Consider the following 25,085-nt stretch of genomic DNA (forward strand, 5'->3'; position numbering starts at 1 on the left):
CAAACCAAAATAATTTTTTGCATAGAAATTAATGCATGAATTTATTTGTTCCTGACCCGAAGAATTCTGATGTAAATCAAAGCTATTTTGGGAGTCTCCCTATTTTCAACCAGCTGTGATTTAAACTTTTGCAAGAACGCTTTACATCTGAGTTAATAACGTAAAATCAATTGAAATTATTAAACTAACACTGAAAACTGTTTTCCCTATAGAGCGACTATCTCAACCTCACTAGGTAACGGGCTTATAATCCATACCAAGACAGCCGGAGCCATGTCTAGTTTCGTCAGTATCATCTATGATCTCAGTGTCAAAACTCCCGAAATTTCTGCTTGCAAAGCAATCTGGCCATTCTTCCCTTCTAAACCAATTTATGGCTCTGTAAGTCACTTGCTGCTAAAATTTATCGATAAGAACTATGAGCAATGCAATATATTAAATGATGTTTCCAGAAGTCAATCAGTGTTAATTCTATATGAAAGATTGTAGCAAAACATCTCTGAAAAATTTCGTTGATGTAAACCTGCTTATAAAGTTTGAGATGACTTGCTGATCCATGAACCTCGATAAGAGAAGTTGTATTTGGAGGGAAAAAAACTTTAAAAAAATCGTCATGTGGCCGTGGACTTCACAATTTAACTATTGTTCTTTCGGATTTAGTCTACTCAGAGCCGCAAGTCGGGGAGGGGGTGGGCGGAACTGGTGCTCTCGTAGCTGGACCAGAATGGACGCTGAATTCACCCTTTAACTGATTCTTCTACATGCAAGAGGATAAAAAATTCCGGCTTGCCCCGGGTTACAAAGTACTTAGTTGCGGCCCTGAATCTAACATTTTCCAGCTTTCACGTTCGTGAATCAAGTCAAGTTCGTAAACTGATTTGTTTTTTGTTGGTTGTAACAAGTGAGTTGACGCTATATTAGACCAATGGATCACCCATTATTGATGCTGGGGGGGGGGGGGGGGGGAAGTGGATTGCCCCATGACCCTCCGTATCCCGTATCCCCCCCTCCTGGTCCAGCTTATTATATTTTCCACGGTTTTTATTCATAAGTAAGCTCAATTTTTCGGAAATGGAGAATTTAATTCAATTTTGAAATTATTGACGTGATGAAAAAGCATACTAAATTTTCGCATTTTCTCAGTCAATTCGACACTTTCGACAATGATTTCCATGGTGGTCATAGCTGGGCTGTCTTAAGATCATCATGGGTGCCCGGGAAAGTGATTTTTTGAGCCCCCCCCCCTCCTCCCCCGTCGGCTTAAAATGACTGTCTATCAATCCAATTAACACGCTTACTGAATATTTGAACTAGATCTTTCCACGAGGCCCCTCTGTACCCGATGCCCTCGGGCCGTGCCCGGATGGACCTATGTGCCGATGCGGATTACGGTCGTTGAGACCCCGGGCGCAGAAGAAAATATTGGGCCCCTTAAATTGGAAAAAAAGTGTAAAGTTGGGGTATTTTGGGCCCCCTTCTGAAAACGGAGCCAAGGGCGCGCCCGCCGTTAAATCTGCCTCTGCCTATGCGTTAAGACCATTGAGAAGAAATATAATTTATTTCTCCTCTAAGGTTAAGACGGCACTGGTTCGACGGTCCTCTTGTGAGATGAATATTTATATTCATAACCAACTAACATAATGTGACTTATTAGTTACGAAAATTAACTTTGTCAAAGATTTTAGTGAGTATTACTAATTAAACTTCATTGAAGAAACGCCGTAAAAACGTCAATGATGTTCTACAAAATACGGGTCATATGGTCACTTGACTCATGCTGTATGATAAAAGTTAGTGATTTCGGTTCGTATGTAGCAGTTCAAGCCGTACCGACGTAATGACAGCACCTCAGTCAGAGACCGGCTCTTAGTTATACCAGTTTAAACTGTGAGGTTTTGCAGTAAACTTCAATATTTGTTTAAAAAATTTCAAAATTGCCACTAACCTTCTCCCGAATTTTTAAACGAATTGTGACTCAAATAAAAACCAAGATTAAATATTTATGCAATGGCTGGTTTACCTCGACGTATTATAAAGGCAAGTTCATGAAACTTATTTGTTTATATTAGTTTTGATTCACTGTATGGCCCCCCACATCCTGCAGCAGGACCCCAAGCAACACCACCTATAAAAGATATATATACTTCCATAGGTGGTGTTGCCCCAAGGCCCTATTTTTCACAGCCCTTATATAGTAAATTTATCGTGTGAAAAAAAAAAATAAGAATCGTCCGCGGGACCCTTGGGCTGGAGCCCTGTCAGCCCTACCCTTGTGGAGACCATGATTCACTGTCTTCATCATAAAAAGAAAGTTTGATAAAATTTGATCAAAACTCAAATAGGAAAGCAAGAATCATCTACTATATGTGTGCAAGATCCAACCATAGAATCTGATGATTTCAATCTTCCTGTGAAGTAATTGTTCATCAGAATAATTAATAGGGAATAACTATTTACAGTAGGTGCTCGTTATGACAACCCTTGTTGTTCCATAGAAAACATATTATATATGAAGGTCATTATATCAAAAGTTTAAATAACATTAGGTTTTTAAGAGAATTCCATACCTAGATGAAGTAGAACTCTTGGTTAATTCAAATTTTGGATAATGTGAACTCTTGGTTAATTCAAATTTTGGACAATTCAAACTTTTACGAACTTCCCTTGAGTTTTCTATCTAATTTAATGTTTAAATTTCTTGTTTAATTTGAGCGTTTTTAAGATGATTTTGATGATTTTTAATTACAGCAAAAATCATTTTTTTATGAGCAAGTTTAGTTTGAAAAAATTCTACAAGAAGCCAGATGCTTTTATTAATCAAGTTAAACAACAAAATCTGAGACTAATAAAAGTTTAAAACTACTGTTTTTCTTATGCTCTTTTTTTTTGATAATTTAATGTCCATTTTAACATTGTTCAGCTGGAGTACGTCAAGACAGTGTACTTAATACCAATTATGATTTTCAACCTATATAATCAAGGTGTAACTTTCAAAATCTGAATTTTTTTCATCATCATTGATCATTAAGAGTATGGAAAGTATTCAGATTGTAATACCTTAGTGAAAGTGATTATATTTCTTTGATAGCATAAAGCATAAGTAAAATTTGAGAAAGTTTCATAACGGATGATCATGAACTGTTTTCGTAAAGGGGTCATTCAAGTGTTATGGCAGCATTAATTGAGGGGAGGGGAAAGAAAGGGTTTTTGGATTTACTGACTTTTGATGAGAAGGGAGATTTGAATGATGCTTACGGGTCATCAACCACCCTTTATAAAAATATGAAATATTCCTGAAGGCATCTTTACTCTACTTTACCAAACACCTACTCTGGCCATATCGCTACATTCCAATTTACGGCCATTAGTGAGATGGGTTGGAAGTGAAGGTGCTGTCTATCTGTGGTCGCCTCGAGTTCGTTTGGGAAAATATCTTATCTATATCTTCCCTTGGGTTGGAACCCTGATAACAACCTTCACGATGGCAGACGAGCATCTTACCACCATGCCACCCGGGCACAGGCATCTTTACTGGGAATGCGAGGAAAAGGAGAAAAGCCTTTCCCTAGTTTGTGGGTACCTGAACCAACATCCCCCTTATTGATCAGCCCTGTACGTAACCATTCAAAAAAACCTCGGCTGGCAATCACACATCAATGAACACAAACTAAAAGCGACTCGCTTCCATTTTAAACTAACTAAAATAGCAGGAAAATCCTGGGGCATCTCACAAAGCATTAGGAACACTATCTACAAGACAGTGGTCGAGAGATTCTTGGCCCATGGCGCCTCAGCTTGGTATAGGCATCCAACCAAAAAAACACAACAGGCCTTAGATAGTGCACAGAGGAAATTTCTTTTAACAATAACCGGAGCCTATGACACAACAGCTACGCTCGGACTCCAAGTGATCACAGGCAACTGCCCACTACACCTAAAGCTCCAAATGGAAGCAGTCTACACAAACGCAGTTAGGTTTAGGAAAAACATTCAACCGGAACTTCTAGACTTTGACCCCAATAACTTTGAAGCACAGGAGCATGGCTGGCACCACCACCCCTCCTGCTCAACTATCCCCAATCAAATTTCAATTGACGGCCACAATATAAAACTAGCAAACACCCACATATACACAGATGGCTCCAAAACCGATGAAGGCGTCGGGGCAGCCTATTGTGTATACACAAACAATACAGAAAAGCAAACGTGGCAAGCAGCGCGCTAGATAAAAACAATAGTAACTTCCAAGCAGAATTGTTAGCGATAGAAGCAGCTGCACAATACGCAATGGGAGCAGAAGAGCGAGTTTTAATAATAACTGATAGCCGCTCCTCCCTTCAAGCACTTCTAGATCCAACAAATAGAAACACAATAGTACGTGTATTGAGGCACCGTCTATTAAATAACCCAAAAATTTTCCTAGGTTGGACCAAGGCTCATGTAGGTAATCTTAGAAATGAGAGAGCAGACTCTCTAGCCAAAGCTGCAATCAACTGTGACAATAAACTTGATAACCCTTTCCCACTAACGCTCCTGAAGCGACAACTTAAACAAGCAACCCTCCAGAAATGGCAGCAAATTTGGGACCAAGGAACAACAGCTAGGAAAGTGCACGAAATTGTCCCTCGAGTCACATACAACACATTAAACTGGAATAGGGATGTGACTATCTTCATAACAGGACACGGCCCATTCCCTATGTATCTACACGAACGGAAATGCTGCTGAACAGACAAATGTGCCTGCGGTATGGTGGGTACTTCTGTTCACTATGCAACAGAGTGCAAATTTACAAAACATCTACACATGTACAAATATTCCGAAAGCAATAGAAAACAATGGTTCACTCAAATAATCAAAAACAAAAACACAGCAGCAAGGATTACAAGCCTTGTCAGATATATACACGCCAACGAAAAACAAGAAATCTGTCCACCAGATTTATAAAATAATGTTTTAAATATTATAAAAATAAGTGGGGAAAAAAAAACAGAAATGGATAAAAATAACAACAAAAATCATATCCACATGACTGCCACTACTAATACATGATAGGGTCTATAGCATGTACTAACGGGACCCGAACAAGAATTTTTATAACATTCCCGTTACAATGATGTAAATGTGATAACCACAAGTGTCCTTCATGCCGCTATTCTAACTAGGGTGCTAGGCAGGACGACACTAATGGTTTCATAATAACCATTACATGTAGTTTATATTATATATATATATATATATCCATTTTTTTAAAAAATATAAATATAACCAGCCAGATCGAGTCAACCAAAACACCAAGACCGAAGCTGATCCTTAGCCAAGGCTCTCTCCAGACAATTCCCCCATCTAAACCAAGCCCACATTGCTCACCAAAATAGGTATAGGGCGAGACTCGACCTGGCAGTTATATATATGTATATAAATGTGTGTATATGTCTTTCCTCTATTCAAGTTCTTCGTGCATTTCATGTCCACAACACACGTGCGTACTCATATTGTCGTATTCATGTTGCTCACCGAATAAGGTGCTAAGCGAGATGCCACGGGTGCTCCCTGATTGTATATATTCTCCCACACAATACTTCTATTTTGTATATTTTTATTAAATCTGCCGGAGCGAGTGAACTCAACCCAATAAAACTGATACTGGCTTCTAGTCGCAACTTATCAAACCCATTTGCTCACCAATAAGGTGTTAAGCGAGATGACTCGCTCCGATGGATATATATATATATTATTTCACAATAAGATTCTCATTTCTTTTTGTATCCTGTGTATATAATATGGCAAGTGTAAGATAACAGATGAGATGGCATGTGGGGGGGGGGCGCTCAATTGCTTTTAAAACATACCTCCATCCTAATATGTGTACATTCATCTTAACTAAACCCAGAAACTTCAACTCCTAATCCCATCTTGTCTGTAATCACCACAAAATTTGTTAATCGCGACAGTACCCAATTGTCCGGGGAAAATATGTTGTAAAAAAAGTTTTGTTTTTTTTTGACACTAAATAAAGTTTTCCAGACTCTGCCACGAAGCTGGGCTGGAAGAGATCTTGGCAACGGGATAAGTCCAGTGGCAAAGTTCTGACATTCATTCATTCATGATCAGCCCTGTATAGCCCTCCTTCTCTAGTAGAACTCTACAGACCACCCCCACATCCTGTTGCACTCGTAGAGGGGGAGGTCGGCTAAACTGTTTTGTGTTCACATAATGCGTCATCACATGTGTTGTCCTTGATCAATGTATGGGGGTCCACTAAATCACTCGAGTGATTTGCTGAACTCCTGACAAAAGCACAACATCTATATCTATACTGCTGCATGATGTGGAGCAGAAAACAAGCTGCAATGATTTATGGGGCAAGCAAAGAAATTACTACTCGTGAAAACAACTTTCGTGTACGAAGGAAAGCTGTGACTGCAACTGGTTTGTACATAGGTGAGGTGTTAAAAAAGAAGCAAATGTTTGGTGTATTTATTTACTATTACCCTGAAATACTTGATCACATGTGGTGTGGGCTCACCTTGCACTCGGGAAAAAATATGTAATCATCAGCTACAGCTAAGACTAGACACATCCGCAATAATGCTATCAATCACGTCAATAGCTAAACAGAAAGGAATTACTTCAAATTATGCAAATGGCTGTTTTTAAACAGCCGTCTTGACACTGACTGATCAACATCTCTGGAAATGAGAGACCACGATGAAGAAGATGAGAGCTCAATGCTCGGTACTTCGCACCAACTAGCAACAACAATCTGTACCATTCCTAATTAATGCTTAACTTAACCACTTACCAGTTTTTTTTTACTGCCATATTGTGGTAAAAAATAAGCGCATTTTTGGAAAATAATTTTGTGTTCATATCGATTATATAAATTCAGGCAGCCTATTTTTTATTTTTTTTTACTTTTATTTTTTTTATTTTATTAATTACAACAAAAAATTAGAGTTTTACTTTTTTCGGAAGAACTTACTGAACTGGGAAGTATCAGAATTAATATTCTCTTATATATATGATCCTCTCAGTTCATTCATTCTTGAAAAATTGTAAAGAGATAGTATTTGCCACACATGATACACTGAACAACTGCAAACAAAATTCACTCTTTTTCCCACATAAACGAAGAGCAGTAAAACCTGACTTGAAACCGGTGTATGGTCGTTTTGCAATTCAATCTTTACTGGACTGCTAGAGCTATCTATTAGAACCACTGCAAACTAAAAGTGTGGAAAAACTGGGCAAATTAGTGATTGGCGTGGAAAAATGAGCTGTCCGAGCGGCATACGAGCAAATCAGGAAAGTCTTTTTTCTCAGCACCCAAATGGTGTTCAGGCAAAACTGTCAAGTGGTCAAACCAGTAAATAATACACTTAAGACACAAGCTTAAAATATAGTGTTCAGTTTATATAAATCATGTGAAAAATAATCTCGGTGTATACATAGCAAAGTTCACTACAGCAGTGTCAGACTGTGGTGGTCAGACTCTCTAAGTATATTCTCAGAGGACAATCCAATCAGAGGCACATGCAGGATCAACATTTGTAGGGGGCACAGAAGGCTTGGGGGTAGGTCACAATGAATTTCTTAAAGAGAAATTTGAGTTCTTATCCTTCAAATAGCATTGAAATTAATTATAATAACATAAAAGACATTTTCTCCCGATATTTTAATTTGTTGTTTTGGATTAAAAAATTTTTGATCGTCTGGGGGTATAAAGGGCTCGCCCCCCACTGCGAACGTCTCTGATCCCAATATGCGTTAGGAGGTAGGGATGCAGAGTTGACGAAAGTTTGCTGACGGGGGAGTCAAAGCTGTTAAAAAATCTGTAAACGTAATACTTGAATGGCCCTAAATCAGGTTTTTGAGCATGGTCAATAAATTCTGCAGCGATGCCGATTCTAATACAGTGGAATAATTTTGGAGCCAAGATCAATTAATTATAGTTCAAAAATGTTTCCAGTGACTTTGGACTGAATTAACCAAGTTAGACTAATATTTATTTGGTTTTTATTTAAATAGTCGCAATAAAAATGTATTGGGTTAGAAAATGAAGCAGCTATAATTAATTGCATGCACACATTGATGTACGTGCAATTTAATCTCCATGGGTATTATATCACTTGGATTCCAGACAGCATGTTAAATGAATGTAAACAAGAAAATAGACTTTCTGTATGAAAACTTAAGTCTCCTTGTCTCTATATTCGAATATCCTCCTTGTCTCTCTCCTTATCAGAAGAGAAGTGATTCTAATTATGACTGCCCATTTTGGATGACATACTCTTATGTCTTAGAACTTTTCATACCTTTTCTCCTCAATCAGAATTCCAAGAAATCCCGACCTTGAGAAATGGAAGGGTTGGCATGCAAAAGTCAGGCATGGGTATTTATCGAATGGCAAGAAATTCAATGTTGCTTTGTTCAAAGAGGAAGGATAATGAGTATGCTCTTCTTTACAATAAACTAGTATACTTATCAGCTTGCAGTCAAGCCAACTGTTTGAAGGTAGCCCTTTGAAAAGAAAAGTAATAAAAGATACTAATTTAAAAATGTAATATATCCCAAAAGAATCTGTTTTTTGCCCTAAATCATGCCTTGTATAATTTCAAGAACCACAAACATTTTTTTTAATTTCCTGTTGAAGCTTGATCATTGTTTTTCCCTTGATAATTTTTAATATTCCAACATTTCTACATTGTTTTATATAAGCTTAGTTATTAATTGTATTTAAATTTAATGTTGTCTTATCTTATAAAGTGAAATATGAAATCATTAAATATTGAAAATTGACTTATTTCTTTTATCTGTATTTATTTCGCTTTATAATAGGAGACTCAACGCTTGATGGCAGAACCAGTGCCAGGTATTCGTGCAATTCCAGATGAAAATAATGCTCGTTACTTTCATGTTGTTGTTTCAGGGCCAGAAGAGGTATGTATATATTTTTGATTTTGCAATAAAATTAGCCTTTTCCTACCAAAATTTCATTTTTTGGCTTTAACACTTTTTATGCTGGCAAATTTCAGCCACAATGTTGGAAATATTCTAGCCCACTTTTTGGTGCAACACTGGCTGAAATAATGCAGTGGTAACAGCTATAGTATTATTTTTTTTAGCAATGTTCGCAAGAAAAATGTCCGAAAGCATGGTGAAAAGTTGCCAAGAGTAAAATGGATGCTACCCAAAAAACCGCAGAGAGAAAAAAAAACAAGAAAATTAAATAAGCAATTTTTAAAAAGCAAACGTAACATTCTCAGCATGAATAAGGGATCAAGATTAAAAATATAACATCCTAGACTAAAAATGAGACAGTGATTGAAAATGAAGCTACATATATTACAATATTAACAAAATTTAAAAATAAATATTTTAATAAATAATTCTAATAAGGAATTTCCTCTTGGTTAAAAAAATATTTTCTGGATTATAGATAAGAATCATGATTTTGCAGTAAAAATCCTCTGGGTTATAAATATTCTCTGGGTTATAAATAAATATTCTCTGGGTTATAAATAAATATTCTCTGGGTTATAAATAAATATTCTCTGGAATGTAAATAAATATTCTCTGGAATGTAAATAAATATTCTCTGGAATGTAAATAAATATTTTCAGGGTAATTAAGATGGGATTCTCTAGATTAAAACACTGGAACTCTCATGAATAATATGATAGTCCCTCTTGACTCAAAGTGGGCTTAGAATTCTCTGGGTGCAATAAAAACATGGAAATATGAAATGTACAGCATGAGAGAAAACGAGTTCCAAAACGAGATATTCCAACAAGACAAACTAAGGCAACATACTCTATAAATGGTATGAGGCAAAGAAAATAAGTTTAAAAATTCGAACAGATTCCAACGCTGCTAAATGGTCAGGTTTTTGTGATTGTTGTTTAATTAAGAAATTTACCTGAAAAACACCTTGTCAGTCATGGAACAAAAAAAATATATATATATTAATTAATCTGGTTCTGATTAAATATTTGCTTTGTAGTTTACACATTTTATATTTTTTCAAAGGTTATATATATATATATATATGTATATTTTAATGACCTTATTTACTTTTCAGTCACCATTTGAGGGTGGGGTTTTCAAACTAGAGCTTTTCCTTCCAGAAGAATATCCCATGTCAGCACCAAAAGTACGCTTCATGACTAAAATTTACCATCCAAATATTGACAAATTAGGCAGAATATGCTTAGATATTCTTAAAGGTGAGAATAATATCCCTTTAACAGCTGTAATGAATCATTATTGTTGATTGGTTGATTGTTCATTTTAATTTAATATTTTTGAAGACAGTATAGCATGAATGTAATAATATTTCTATATTATTGATTTCCCCCAAAATCGTGTTATTCTTTAGTGTATTCTAATGGCAACCATATGATTCAATTTGACAAAAGCTCTCTTAACTCCAAACCATTTTCACAGTAATATATATCACGGTAAACCATATCAACGTAATCAAAGTTTTTGAGTGTGATCTATTTTTTAAAGATAGAAGTCATTTGAGTGAACCAAGCTTGGCTTTCAGCTCTGTATAACAATCATCCAAAACTAAGCTATCCAACTCTCCTGTAATTTGTCCATAGACCTATATAAATTTGATGCAGTCTAATCCAGTGTTGGCAGGTTTTTGACAGTTTAAACCAGTGATTCTCAACGGACATTAATGCCCCCTAGGGGCAGTGGGATGTTCTGGCGGGACGGTAGAAGCTACGGGTATAGCATAGAATGAAATGGGTTAAATTGTGTTGGAAGAAAAAAATTTCTGAAGAAGGGGGCGATGGGACAAAAAGGTTGGGAAACTATCTATGGTTTAAACTGTCATGTCAAAAACCTCAAATATTGCTTTTCAATATAAAAATTCCCATTGAAAATAATTACGTTAATTCAGCAGTTTTTAACTGGTGCTTCGCGGCCACTAGAGGAAAAAAAAGTAAATTTGAAAAAATAATTATTATAAATATTTTTAAGTAATAAAAATAAATCAGTAGCTTTGATGAATAAATAAGGAATAGGCCTGCTCTGCGAGTCAAAAAAAGGTTGAGAACTGCTGCGTTAATTGCATGTAATGTTTAAAGTTGCTGTTATACAAAGAATAAATACTTAATATGATTGTAAAATTATTTTCTACTCTCTACAGAATTATTTTGGGCAATATACAGTCCGTCTCAAAAGTTTAGATAATACACTTTTCTTAAAATAAGAAGAAAAATATAGCGTGTAAAATTAGCACCTTTTAATGGATAATACCTGAAGCATTTCTGCATTTATAGAAAAAACATTCTGCAAAAAAACATTTAAAATATTTATAGTATCAAAAATACAAAAAATGGCTGTCTCAAAAGTTTAGAGAAAATTCAGATTTATAAAATTACAGGCTTTTATAGCTAATAGACTTTTCTTTTTTTTTTTCTAACAACCTTAAACACATTATTCTTCATTGATCTAATTAAATTCTGTAGGAGAGAATCCTTTTTGTTCCATAGTTAAGAATCAAGTTAAGAACCAAGGCTACCCACTTCTTAGCTTGATTCTTAGTAAACATTTTTTTTCTTCTATGCGAGATAACTTAAATTCTTTCTTTAATAGAAGTTTTTTATGATTCATATTTTAAAAAATGGAAAAAAAAATTAACAATGCATTTTTATTTCCAAATAAGGAATTCATCAGACTTTTTAAGTTATCGAAAAGTTATCTGAAGGTTGTGTGGGAGAGTTGAAAACAGTGTTAGAGTCTATATACAGCACATATATGTTGATAATAGTGATAAAATATCGGATTATTTCAATAAAGTTTGATAAATTTTGCTACATTTATCACATTTACCAGTGATTATGCATAATTCTCAAATTTTCAATCCACAAATATCATGATCGATGAGTCGTAAATACAATTTTTTTCATATTATGGGAACTTGTAGATTTGAAATTTTTTATTAGTTTAAAACTTGAAAGAAAATTAAATTTCGCCCACAAAATATGTGAGATAAAGCTCTAATCGGCCGAAATATAATTGTACATGAATTAAAAATCATTATTAACCTGTTGCTGCGTTTGTTTTTTTCACATGCTTCGGTGTACGTGAAAAAGCCAACATTACAGAAGCGATGACCATTAATATTGATGTATTATCTGATCACTATATATTATTGTTATTTGACCACAAAGCAGCTATGCAATACATGTACATCACCATGTTCAATTCACCATGACAATTAATTTAAAGAAACATGAAGCATATTATAAAAATTATTGTTAGTCTTGTAATGTTAGCTTCACTTACATACATAATGTAAACACAACGATGATTCATTTATCGCATTAACCATGGTTTGACAATTATGCATAATGACCTACAAATGTGATAGATTCACGGTATATGAGCAAAATTTATCAAACTTACCGAAATGGCTGGTGATTATTTATATAATAACATCTCTTTATCACTTTCACCATAACATATATAGCATAGCCCCTCTTCATGGAGGGTGGCAGGGATCCATCCCAGTGAACGTGGGATGAATCTTTGATTCGAATCATATCGGATGATTAAGTATGGATATGTTTGTTTTTTACTGTAACATGTTAAAAAAATATTATGTATTTATCATTTCTTCAAAACCGTATTCACATTTGCTGAAATAATCTCCGCCATTTTTTCAGGCTAGCGTCGTTTTAAAATTTCTTTTCCTCCTTATCTTGTCAACAACAAGCTGTTGTTAATTTTTAGCTGGGCGCTGATTGGCCAATGGCGAAATTCCCCAAAAGGGAAATTTATCGGCTTGTCCATCGTCACGTGACCTTAAGAATAACTTTTAACAATCACACCGGGGTTGCATTCGGAGCTAGATTCTTAACGTGATTCTTATGAACCGATTCTTACGTATGGATGATTGGTTATTAAGAATCAGAAGGTGGTACACCCCCTGTTCTATGCTTCCTCGATAGAGCTCTTTAAGTCATCAACAGTCGGCTACTGTATTTCATTTGCAAACACATTTATCGTAAGTATGCCCCATACATTCCTAATAGGATTCAGGTCAGGACCATCGATGGCCAGTCTAAAACTGATACATTTTTATTTATTTTAGAGACAAAACATCACAAAAACATACAAGACAAAAAGAAAACTACAAAACAAACTATTAGACCCAAAGGGATATAATCCTTCCATGGGTCAAACAGTAACACAATGCGACAATTTCTTCGGCAACCTTGAAAGTGTACAAAAACATTAATATTTGGTAATAAATGCACAATAAAACTCAATATCCAAATTACTTCTTTTTTTTTCAAGAATATTACTTATGTTTAAATGTTACCCCCTCTCGCAAATTACAGCGAGTAGTTAATTATCCAATAAAATGAACTGTTTGTTATGTTAATGATACCCGTTATTTCAAATACACGATTTATTATAACATATTAACTGAAGCTGTTGTCTATTGATACCATTAAACTCATTGCATAACCTTGGAGCAAGAAAATAAAGATTTTTTGTAAATTGTTTTTCTTGGTATATGATATAGTTTCTCTGTTCATATAGTACTTCTGTGTGTAATTGCTCTGTTGGGATACCAGTCAAGATTTTTATACATGAACAGCAGTACTTTGTATAAATAAAGTTGACATTCATTAAAATGAATTAGTGATACATTGCCTTGCAAGAAAATATTGTTAATATGCAGAATATCTCGTCAAAAAAATCATATAAACGACTTGAAGATAGAAAAGAATTTTTGTATGTTCCTCCCCAGACAGTTATTCCATATAATATATGTGGAAATACCCATGCATAGAACACTTCTCTCAAACTGTTGTACGAAACAATAGATTTTAGTTTAAACATCAAACTCGTAATTGCTCTTAGTTTATTGACAATTAAAGTATGATCTTTCCATTTCAAGTTGGATGAGATAATTAATCCAAGATATTTGTAATTTATTATTCTTTTTATATAAGCACAATTACAAATAGTATCAGGAGAAAAAACACCACATTCATGAAGTTTAATTTCAGTTGTCTGTGTATTTAGATTTATTAAATTAAAATGCATCCATTTGGTTTTACTTTAGTCATAAGCTTTTACGTCTTTTATTTATGGTGTAAATGTCTTTTTCTACATTTTTTTTTTTTTAGCAAATCTTCAGTTGTGTCAGCAGTACAAATTAAGACAGTATCATCTGTGAATGACACCAAATGACCAGAAATATTAACATTATGTATTTCATTTATATAGCTTAAGAAAAGTATTAGTCCCAAAACCAATCCCTGAGGTACACATGTATTTATTATTTTAAAATCACTTACACTGTTATTCTTACCGAATGTTTCCTATCTGTAATAAAAGATCTAAACCAGTCAAGGGGAAGGCCTCTTATTCCAATATTTTTTAGTTTTTATAATAAAATATCTCCGAATTGACTATCAAATGCCTTGCTAATATCAATAAACACAGTGCTACCTTTTTATGATTATTTATATGTTTCGATATTTAATCTATTAATTTAGTCGTAGCCATTTCAGTGTTCATTTTTTGTGTAAAACCAAATTGACAATATGAGTAGTAATTAATAGCTTTTAAATTACCCCCCGCCCCCTTTCCTGCCAGATGTGTTTCTGAAGAAATTGTATCCAGAAATGTGTAAAAAGGGTTTATCCTCATCATTTGCCCAAGATTCTGTAATGGCTATAAAATATACTAATTCACACAAATATATGTATAATAATTCACAGTATAAAACGCTCTTTTTTAATCTACATAAAAGTAAGCATTTTGTTATTTAACATATCTATCAGGTTAAAAAAAACTGTTTGACAACATTGACAAGTTTTTGATGGTTTTAATACTGAGTTGGTTTCTGAGATCAAAAACCTAACCCTGATCCCCTATCACACATACTTTGGATAAAAGCTCTATTTTGCTTAGCAAATTGAGCACAGGTAGTTTAAATAAATACCCATAAAATTATTTATGTGTATTCTAGACTTTTTATGTCAAATTCAAAATTGCAAAGTATAATTGATATTCTATTTTAATTATTGTAATGTTTAAAAATAAAAAAAAAAACATTTTAATGTGTAAAAAAAGATAAGTATATAACATGAAAGATTTGTGATCAAAAAATTATCCAAAAGCATTTAGGTTGTTGACAGTTTAAACGAGTTTTTGACACTTGTCCTGTCCCAAAGGGTAAAAATAATAAAGTATTCTTAACCAGTCATCTGGCTTCGCAGCATAGGATGGTGATAGTGATTTTCGGTCTAATTATTAAATTTTTGAAAACTAATTATTTCATTATAATTTTTTCACTGTTGATGATTTAAAAACATTGTTAAGGACATTATGAAGCCAGTTTCAATGTATTCATAAAAATATTTAATGAGGAAAATATATTTTATTAGCTTTAAACTTTTAAAAAAGGGGGAAAAAAAAAGAGAAAAGAAATTAATTTGCCAGATGAGAGTTCAGTAAATATGACACTGCAGTACTTGCAAGCAACAGGCAGGGACGTCATTTCAATTTTTTTCCAGGGGCAAAGAACATGTACTCAATATATGTGTATATATATTTGTACATATATATACCATTTTTAGTGTATTTTCAAAAGCCAGGAAGTGAATTAGATGTATGTGTTTACTGATATTTTAGTTACCTTTTTTGTGTTTTAAATGTGTTAAATCTATGAAATCTCAGACAACGGGTCCCCCCTGACCCCCCAAATTACGGGCCTGGCAACAGGTTGAAAGTTGCTGTGCTAAAGGGGCACAACTGTATTTATTATAATTAATTCTTCTAGTCTGATAAATTTATGTAGTTTTATGTCATGCATTCATTGCTTACATTATGTATGTATATTTATCTATTTAAATTTTGATTTTTTTTTTTTTTTGAACGTTTTTTGGCAACGGCAGGCACGTTGTGCGGACACGTTTTATTTTCGCTCCTCAAAAAAATTATACTGTATATTTTTTTCAAACGTATAATAATCCCTGTTTACTAGTTGTTTATATCCGCTCAAAATTATTACAGGTAAATTTTAATTATTTGCTTCATTAAATACAAAAATCGTCTAAGGTATGCCTAATCGAAATATGTCTTGTAAGTCCTGCTCGGATATCATAGTAGTGGATTCTGACCGAGTCCAGTGCTCTAAATGTAAATCAAATTTTCATTATCTGTGTGGTGGTATCAGTGAAAAAGCTTTCAGAAAATTCACATCCGATAAAAACAAAAAATGGTTATGTGCAATGTGCCTTCAAGACTCCACGACCTCATCGGCAAGATCACAAGATGGCGAATCAGAATCCTCTCAAGACATCCTTCACAAAATAATTCAACAGAACAACGAACTTAAAGAGTTCGTTTCCCGCAAGATGGATGAATTTACGCAAGCAATAGACTTCAACAATGAAACGATCAAAGAACTAAAAACAACTATTGAAACTCTACAAAAAACAAACAATGAACTGATCTCCAAAAACGAACTCCTTTCTAAAGAAAATATCGAGATGAAAAGGGAAATGAAAAATTTGCGTTGTGACATGATCGAACTAAAGCAGTATTCCAGACGTACAAACATCGAGATTTCAAATGTTCCAGAAACTGAGAATGAAAACCTCCAACAAATTTTCACGAATATTGATGCACTAGCGAAAACATATATCTGCGAAAATATAGTGACTGCTCATCGTGTACCAACATTCAACAAGGACAGGCCAAAACCCATTATATTACAATTCACATCAAAAATTATCCGTGACAAAATCTTGAGAGAATTAAAGGATTGCCGAATCAAGGCTTCTGAAATAAATCCAAGATTTATGGACGTCTCTGTTTATTTCAGTGAACATCTCACACCTGAACTAAAATCACTGTTCCTTAACGCGCGAAAGTTTAAAGTGGAACACAACTATAAGTACTGTTGGACCCGTGACGGCAAAATATTCTTACGTGAAGACGATTCATCCAGGATCTTTCGTGTAAAATCTGAAGACGACTTACATTCACAGATCCATTGACCGAGATAAACCATGATTTCCAATCCAACTGTATGACTCTAACAAACCTGGATGAGTTAAAACAGTTTTTGTCGTCTGCACCAACAAATTGTAAGTCATATTGCAATATGTTCCATGTAAATATACAGAGCTTACGCGCTAACTTTGATAACTTAACCGCTTTACTATCAGAGTATATGAATCATATTTCAATATTAATTCTTTCCGAAATTTGGATCTACAGTAATGAAATCGATTTATATAAAATTGAAGGCTTTGATTCGTATTTTAAATGCAGAGATAGTAATCGGTCGGGAGGCATTGCAGTTTATACACAAAATTTGCTGAATTTCAATCAAATTGAATGTGAAATGTCAACGGCAGAAATGATATTATCATACAGCAAAAAATTGAAAATTGCATTAATATCACTATATCGCTCTCACAATTTTACTATCTCAAATTTCAACACGGAACTGGATTCTGTCTTAAAAAGTTTAAATTATGGAAACATCATAATAATAGGTGATATGAATATAGATTTACTGACAAATAATCCCGACGTACTTGATTATCAAAACAATCTATTTCAGGTTGGATTTCAATCCTTAATAAATGAACCAACCAGAGTTAAAGATACCTCGACGTGTATCGATCATATTTTTATAAAAAATCAAAATCATAGAATATCATTTTCGTCTGGAATATATATCAACGATTTAACCGATCACTATCCCGTTCTTTTAAAATTATATTATGACAGAATTCCAATTTCCAAATCTAATGAAAATCCCCCTCTAAAATTATTAGATAAAAAAAAACTTTCAACTTATTTTAACAATTATAAATACCTCTGGTTGAATAATATCGACTTAAATTTACAATATCAGTATTTTACATCCACTCTGAACTCTATTAACAATAACTTTAAGTTTGTAACATATCGTAACAACAAATTTAAAAAAAATTGGATGACGTCTGAAATCTATGCCCTGATCAAGAGAAAAGAAAAATTATATATCAGATTAAGGAAACATCCTCATGATTTATTATTTAAAACTGCTTATAATTGTGTAGCTAGGGAACTGAAATTGAAAATCATAAACACTAAAAACGAATATTATAGAAAACAATTTATTAAATGTAATTCAAACCATCAGAAATGGAAATTCATTAATAATACCATCAATCATAAAAACCAAAATTCAATTTTTCCAATTTTTTCTAACAGCTTGGAACTTGCAAATCAATTCAACGCCCATTTTAAAGATATCAACAATGGTAATCTAGCTTTTAACCACGCTAATGAATTCAAAAATTATTTATATCCAACTGTAAATTCTTTTGTTTTGTTTGATGTAGATAATACTGAAGTCCTAAATAATCTAAACAGCTTCTCCAAGAAATCTACACCTGACTACGATGGAAACAGTATATATCTTATTAAAGAATTTGCACGAAATAATGTCGAATTTCTAACAAAATTTATTAATACTTCTTTTTATTCAGCCACATTTCCTGATTCATTAAAACGAGCAACCATCACTCCGATCTATAAATCTGGAGAGAAAAATTCCCTTTTTAATTACAGACCTATATCGATTCTCCCAATTTTTTCTAGAGTTATAGAAAAAATTTTATCATCTAGAATTTATAAATTCCTTAACCTAACAAATTTCTTTGCCGTAAATCAATATGGTTACATAAAAGGACGTGGTACCGAAAACGCTCTATTAAACTTCTCTAAATTTGTTTATAACAGTATTGACAGCTGTAAATTTACCCTGGCCATATTTTTAGACATCTCAAAAGCTTATGACAATGTAAATCACTCAATTCTCATTGAGAAACTCAGTTCTGCTGGAATTAGAGGTAATACATTGAACTGGTTCATTTCATATCTAACCAATCGTAAACAAAGAGTTAAAATTAAAAACACACTAAGTGACTATATCACTATACAGAGAGGAGTCCCCCAAGGATCAAATTTAGCCCCCTTACTTTTTATAATATTCATAAACGACTTATGTAAACTAAATATTCATGGTACTATGATTACTTATGCCGATGATTCAGTTCTTTTATATTCTTCCAACGATCTTAATACACTAACAACTAAAATAAATCAAGACCTGTGCTTAATCAGAAAGTGGTTCCTAGCCAATGATTTAACCCTAAATCTTTCAAAGACTAAAGTCATTCATTTCAACTTAATTTACTCTGAAATTGATTTTAATCTAAAATTCCATAGCCCAATATGTTTGATGAACCTCGACTGTTCCTGCCAAAAAATTCAGCAGGTACAAAATATCAAATATCTAGGACTTAATATTAATAGCAATCTAAAATGGAAACTTCATGCACTAGAAATAGCGAAAAAACTACGTTTTATTGTATATAAATTCTATTATCTAAAACAAAAGGTAACAGCAGAATTTCTGAGAGAAATTTACTATGCCTGGTTTTATTCAATTGTCAATTATGGTATCATCATCTGGGGTGGCGATTACAAGACAAATCTGCTGCCTATTTGTTCTATTCAAAACAGATGTTTTAAAACTATTTACAGTGCTCGTTCTCAAATCCCAATTTATAGAAATTTAAATCTACTCCCCATAAGACATAACGCCATCTACCGAATCATACTCTACATTTATCGTAATAAATCAATATGCACTCAAAGAGAGTCCATATCATTGAGAAGACCAAACGAAATTTATTGCATACCCTCATTTAGAAAAGAAATATTTCGCAAACATTTTTACTACCTTGCTCCTAAACTATTTAATGCTTTACCGTTGGCAATGCAGAATATATCTAGGTTTGCATCATTTAAAAAATCACTTTTTGAATTTCTAATAGCAATAGACGATATAGATGTATATTTTCAATTATAGAAGCGAATTATATTATTATCCATACGCCTGTAGTTGCCTCATATCAATTGTTATTATATCAAATGTGAACTTGTATATCAGCATAATTATTACAAAAATTTATTTGAAAATTCATTTCATTATTTTACTTTTTTTTATTATTATTATTGTTATAAGTTTTGTGTTATTTTTTTGTTTCTTTCGTATTTATCTTTAATTAGTTGCTCTGTACAGGCTCAGGCCTCTTGACAACAAATATTGAGATTTCACTGTTTCATGTATTATTTAACTTTGGAAACAAATAAAATATTTATTTATTTATTTATTTAATATAACCCAGATAAATGGAGTCCAGCTTTACAGATTCGAACAGTACTGCTCTCAATACAAGCCTTACTCAGTGCTCCGAATCCTGATGATCCACTAGCAAATGATGTGGCTGAACAGTGGAAAATTAATGAAGCAGATGCAATTAAAACAGGTTTGTATAGCTAAATGAATGGAAATTGTTCTATAACCTAAAATAAGCAGCTTATAAGGTCACTTGAAGCAACACATTTCTTCATAACTTAAAAAACGTTATGTGGCACATCAGATAATTTCACAGAATTTCTAATCAATCTGAGCAGTCTCTGCAGAGAGTTCGAGGGGTCAACCAAGAAATTTGCTCAGATCGATTGATTGCAAGCAGCCCAATAGTCAACAGTAATTTACATAATTAAAAAATTGAAATAATTTTTTGTTTATTTAATTTCTAAAGATGGGTGCTACACTGAACTTTTTTTTTCCAAAGTTTAACCTGAGTACTGCATCTGTATGTAATAAAACATGTTACAGCATTACTTGCATTTAAAAAAAATGAATGTTATGAAAATAATGAGATATTAGTCAATGAAAATTCTGGTCTACCCATTTATTAAAAAAAAAAAAAAAAAATGTGCTACTTCAACATGAACTTTGTGTAAGCTCTAAAAGTACATTAAAAAAGTGGTACCTATTTCATGAAATAAAGGGTGCATCAAAAGTTTGTTAAAACTCTAAAAATTGGTTTAAAGGGAACAATTGGTGATAAAAAATCACAGTTTGCACATATGAAATCAGGGAAATCAAATTATTTTAAATGAGAAAAAAAACATTAGCTCTTTCTCCAAAAGATAGATGAAGCTGAGGTGCAATATTTGATGCATATCAGTTTGTCGATAAATTGTATGGATTCTCACACAGATTCTTCATCTGATGCTAGCAGCCAGATGTGCATAATCAACTTCATATATTGTGTTTCATCACTATCTATTGGTGACTTCTTGACCTAATTTTTTTCTTGTTTAAAAAAGTTCCATCCCCCTCTAATCTCAGACGAATTTTTTTTAATGAACTTACCAAACTTTTAACGTACCCTGTGTGGCAAATATGCAGTTGATGTGGGGTACAGCACAACCTCATGAGACTATGGTTCTCAAATGTTTGCCACTTATGTGGCTCACTTATGGCTCCCTCGCCCAAGTGATCAAATATCTATCACCCTTAAGGTGATAATGGATGGTTGAGTCAGATAAATTCTTGTTCATTCTGATCACTAAGTAAGCACAACATTAATACAGGACAGTATGATAGGGCTGTGTTCAATGGAAAGAAAGTTAATGAAGTTTGTCCATTCTAATTCTTCATTCAGTCATTGTTTTCTTTTATGCTTAACTCATGTCTCTCTAAATATTTTTTAGCTTATTGTAACCAATGTGGTAATTTTCCACAAATACTTTCAGCTCTGGCTAATAGTTTTTTGTTGAGTTGTTTAATTATGCTCTAAATGTGCATATATGGTATAGCATATAATTATTAAGTTTTGAATATTGAAGCATTATTTTTTTTTTCATTACAATTTTTCTCTCTTTTAACAGCACGAGAATGGACTAGATTGTATGCTATGAATAATTAAGATATGTAATATTTCAGCGCAAGAGGCAGAAATAATGGAGAATATTTTGTCAAAACTATTGAGCAGTTATCTAAACTGCTTGCTCAGAGAATAACTTGCACTAATTTTTCTTCATAATGTGTATATTTTAAAGTTTTTTGTGTGAATGTGTTTTTTTTCCCTCTGTAATTTCTTTCGTTATGTGAGATTAAAAAGTTGCCAGTCATATATTTTTCTCTCAATGTTAAGACATTGAAATCAAGCAATCAGCTCATTAATATTTCAAAAATATAAGTAAATTTGTAGATAATTTTGTTATCAACATTCTGAGGGTGGAGGCTTAAGTTCATGAAGGAAATTGATGATGTAAATATCATTTTTTTCAATAAAATATCATTTCTCAATGGTTTTGTAAACTCATTTGAGAAATTAATTGCTCAAATTTTACTTTTTCTCTTTTTTTTTCATCCACTTATGTTTCAGCTTATTTTTTATTATTTTCACTTCACAAGAGTTTTATGTCAAAAATTCAGTTTGGAAGTTCACTTAATGCTTTGTATTCTCATCGTTGCTTGTAAATCACAAAACAACTCAAAATATTGACATCTAAATTGAATATAAGAAATCCAAAACACCTTGCTTTATATTCTTTCTATATCATGTTTTATTCTATGTATGTATATTTTATGTCAATGCTTTTGGGAAAAAAAATCACTGGCAACTTCGTCTGTGATTTTTGTAAAGTTAGTCCTGTAGTTCATGTTGATAAGAACTATTTATTAGTCCATATAAATACTTAAATCTTTTGATTCTCTTCAATTTCTCTTTACTCTGTTATTGTATTATTATTGTAATATAAAAAAGTGATGATATTAGCATTGTTTGGACAGCAATGTGTGTTGAATACAGATTAAAATAAAGAGGCTACTACTTTCATAATGAAATGTTCTCATATTTTCTGTGTGTGGGTTATAGATTTGTCTTTTTCGTAAATGAAAGATGGAATATAAATTTTAATTATTTTTGTGTACACCAGTAACATCTTATATCAAGCAAAAATACACTGAAGAGCCAAAAACACTGGTACACCTGCCTAATATCGTGTAGGGCCCCCGCGAGCCCGCAGAAGTGCCGCAACATGACGTGGCATGAACTCGACTAATGTCTGAAGTAGTGCTGGAGGTAATTGACACCATGAATCCGTAGGAGTAAGAGGGGGTGAAGATCTCTTCTGAACAGCATGTTGCAAGGAATCGCAGATATGTTCAATAATGTTCATGTCTGGGGATTTATATGGCCAGCGAAAGTGTCTAAAGTCAAAAGAGTGTTCCTGGAGCCACTTTGTAGCAATTCTGGACGTGTGGGGTGCCGCATTGTCCTGCTGAAATTGTCCAAGTCCGTCGGAATGCACAATGGACATGAATGGGTGTAGGTGATCAGACAGGATGCTTATGTACCTGTCAGAGTCGTATCTAGACGTATCAGGGTCCCATATCATGGCAACTGCACACGTCCCATACCATCACAGAGCCTCCACCAGCTTGAACAGTCCCCTGTTGACATGTAGGGTCCATGGATTCATGAGGTTGTCTCCATACCCGTACACGTCCATCAGCTCGAAGCAATTGGAACCAAGACTCGTCAGACCAGGCAACGTGTTTCCAGTCCTCAACAGTCCAATGTCGGTGTTGTCGGGCCCAAGCGTGGTGTAAAGCTTTGTGTCTGGCAGTCATCAAGGGTACACGAGTGGGCCTTCGGCTCCGAAAGCCCATATTGGTGATGTTTCGTTGAATGGTTCGCACGCTGACACTTGTTGACGGCCCAGCATTGAAATCTGCAGCAATTTGCGGAAGGGTTGCACGTCTGTCACGTTTAATGATTCTCGTCAGTCCCGTTCTTGCATGATCTTTTTCCGGCTGCAGCGATGTCGTAGATTTAATTTTTTACCGGATTCCCGATATTCACGGTACACTCGTGAAATGGTCGTGCGTGAAAATTAAATTTCATCGCTACCTCGGAGATGCTATGCCCCATCTCTCGTGCGCCGACTATAACACCACGTTCAAACTCACTTAAATCTCGATAACCTGCCATTGTAGCAGCAGTAACCGATCTAACAACTATGCCAGACACTTGTGCTATATAGGCGTTGCTGACTGCAGCGCCGTACTCTGATTGGTTCCATATCTCTATTTGCATACGCATGCCTTTACCAGTTTTTTTGGCTCTTCAGTTTACATTGAAATTTTTCCATATCCCTGGATTTCACTGTTTATTTGTGCTATTTTAATTTTTTTTATTTCAAATCTTGTGATTTTTGCCCTTTTGAAAATTTCTGGGAGAAGGGAGAACCAACCTCTAAAAATATCTTTCACTGGGCAGCTGTGATGATTCATATTCCTTGGCTGTAATTGGTTATTACATGTTTGGATTGTCCATTTTTTGATGAGCTATACATCTTTGTTCTCATTTTTTTAATATCTCACTTTATTATCAAACTGAGTTAATGAAATTTCTCATCTGACCACTAAGGACACTAATTGCTTTTGATTTGTCCCACATGTCTACTTTACTAGGTACAGATCTCTAATGTTTATATAGCAAAACATGTCCAAGTCTACATGAGAATAAGGAAGAAACTTTCCTCAGTGAAAATATGTATTATTTATTTAGCGCAATGCTGAATCTACCCAAAGTAGAAACTGAAAACAATGTGATGACTTCATATAAAAAATTACTTGTATAAAATGCAGCGTTTTAAAAATTATAATTCCTTATAATAAATTAGTTGTGTTGCATTTGCTGTTTGATTTGAGAATTAATGTTGAACAGTGTCCAGTAGAATGATACCCTAGCAAACTTCAGTAATTGGTTCCAATAGACTAATAACGTAATATGAGGTTAATTTTTTCACTGATAGGAAGAGAAAAGAGGAATTGTGCAGATTTCCTTTATTTTTCTTATTTATTTGTTTCAATATGGCTTTCTCAGGAAACATTTCTCTTCCAAGAACGAGACGTCAAATACTTCAAAGGTTTGCTCAAAGTGTGCCCAATTGAAAAAAAAAACATTTTTAGAATGCGGCAACATAAATGCAGTGCAACGCAAGGTTTGGCATTGCTGTATGTGCTTTATACTGTAGATAATGCACAAAAAAGACCTGCTCTTCAGCACACAGCCATGTGTGCTGACAAATTGTTCCAAAATTGTAACGTAACGTTCAGTAGTAATCGTTTCTTGCACGAAGAAGGGGCCGATAATGCCTCTGGC

General features: G+C 33.7%; 1 protein-coding gene across 1 annotated transcript; it reads left to right on the top strand.

Annotated features, from left to right (window-relative positions):
• Nucleotides 1–1,815: 1,815 nt before the first annotated feature.
• Nucleotides 1,816–22,752, top strand: LOC149085533 (ubiquitin-conjugating enzyme E2 N). The gene is made up of 5 exons (XM_089233596.1): nt 1,816–2,037; nt 8,842–8,943; nt 10,085–10,229; nt 20,241–20,381; nt 21,799–22,752. The coding sequence occupies exons 1-5, from the start codon at nt 2,008–2,010 to the stop codon at nt 21,834–21,836; spliced, it is 456 nt and encodes a 151-aa protein (XP_089089722.1). The 5' UTR covers nt 1,816–2,007; the 3' UTR covers nt 21,837–22,752.
• Nucleotides 22,753–25,085: the final 2,333 nt, after the last annotated feature.

The sequence above is a fragment of the Pholcus phalangioides genome, unplaced genomic scaffold (assembly GCF_987345545.1).
Source record: "Pholcus phalangioides strain wild (caught in Gottingen) unplaced genomic scaffold, Ppha-v1.0 ptg000007l_1, whole genome shotgun sequence".
NCBI lineage: Eukaryota > Metazoa > Arthropoda > Arachnida > Araneae > Pholcidae > Pholcus > Pholcus phalangioides.

Coding starts and splice junctions, on each gene's coding strand:
- LOC149085533 (XM_089233596.1), top strand. CDS start 2,008: ATGGCTGGTTTACCTCGACGTATTATAAAG. Junction 2,038..8,841: donor TACCTCGACGTATTATAAAG/GCAAGTTCATGA, acceptor GCTTTATAATAG/GAGACTCAACGCTTGATGGC. Junction 10,230..20,240: donor ATGCTTAGATATTCTTAAAG/GTGAGAATAATA, acceptor AATATAACCCAG/ATAAATGGAGTCCAGCTTTA.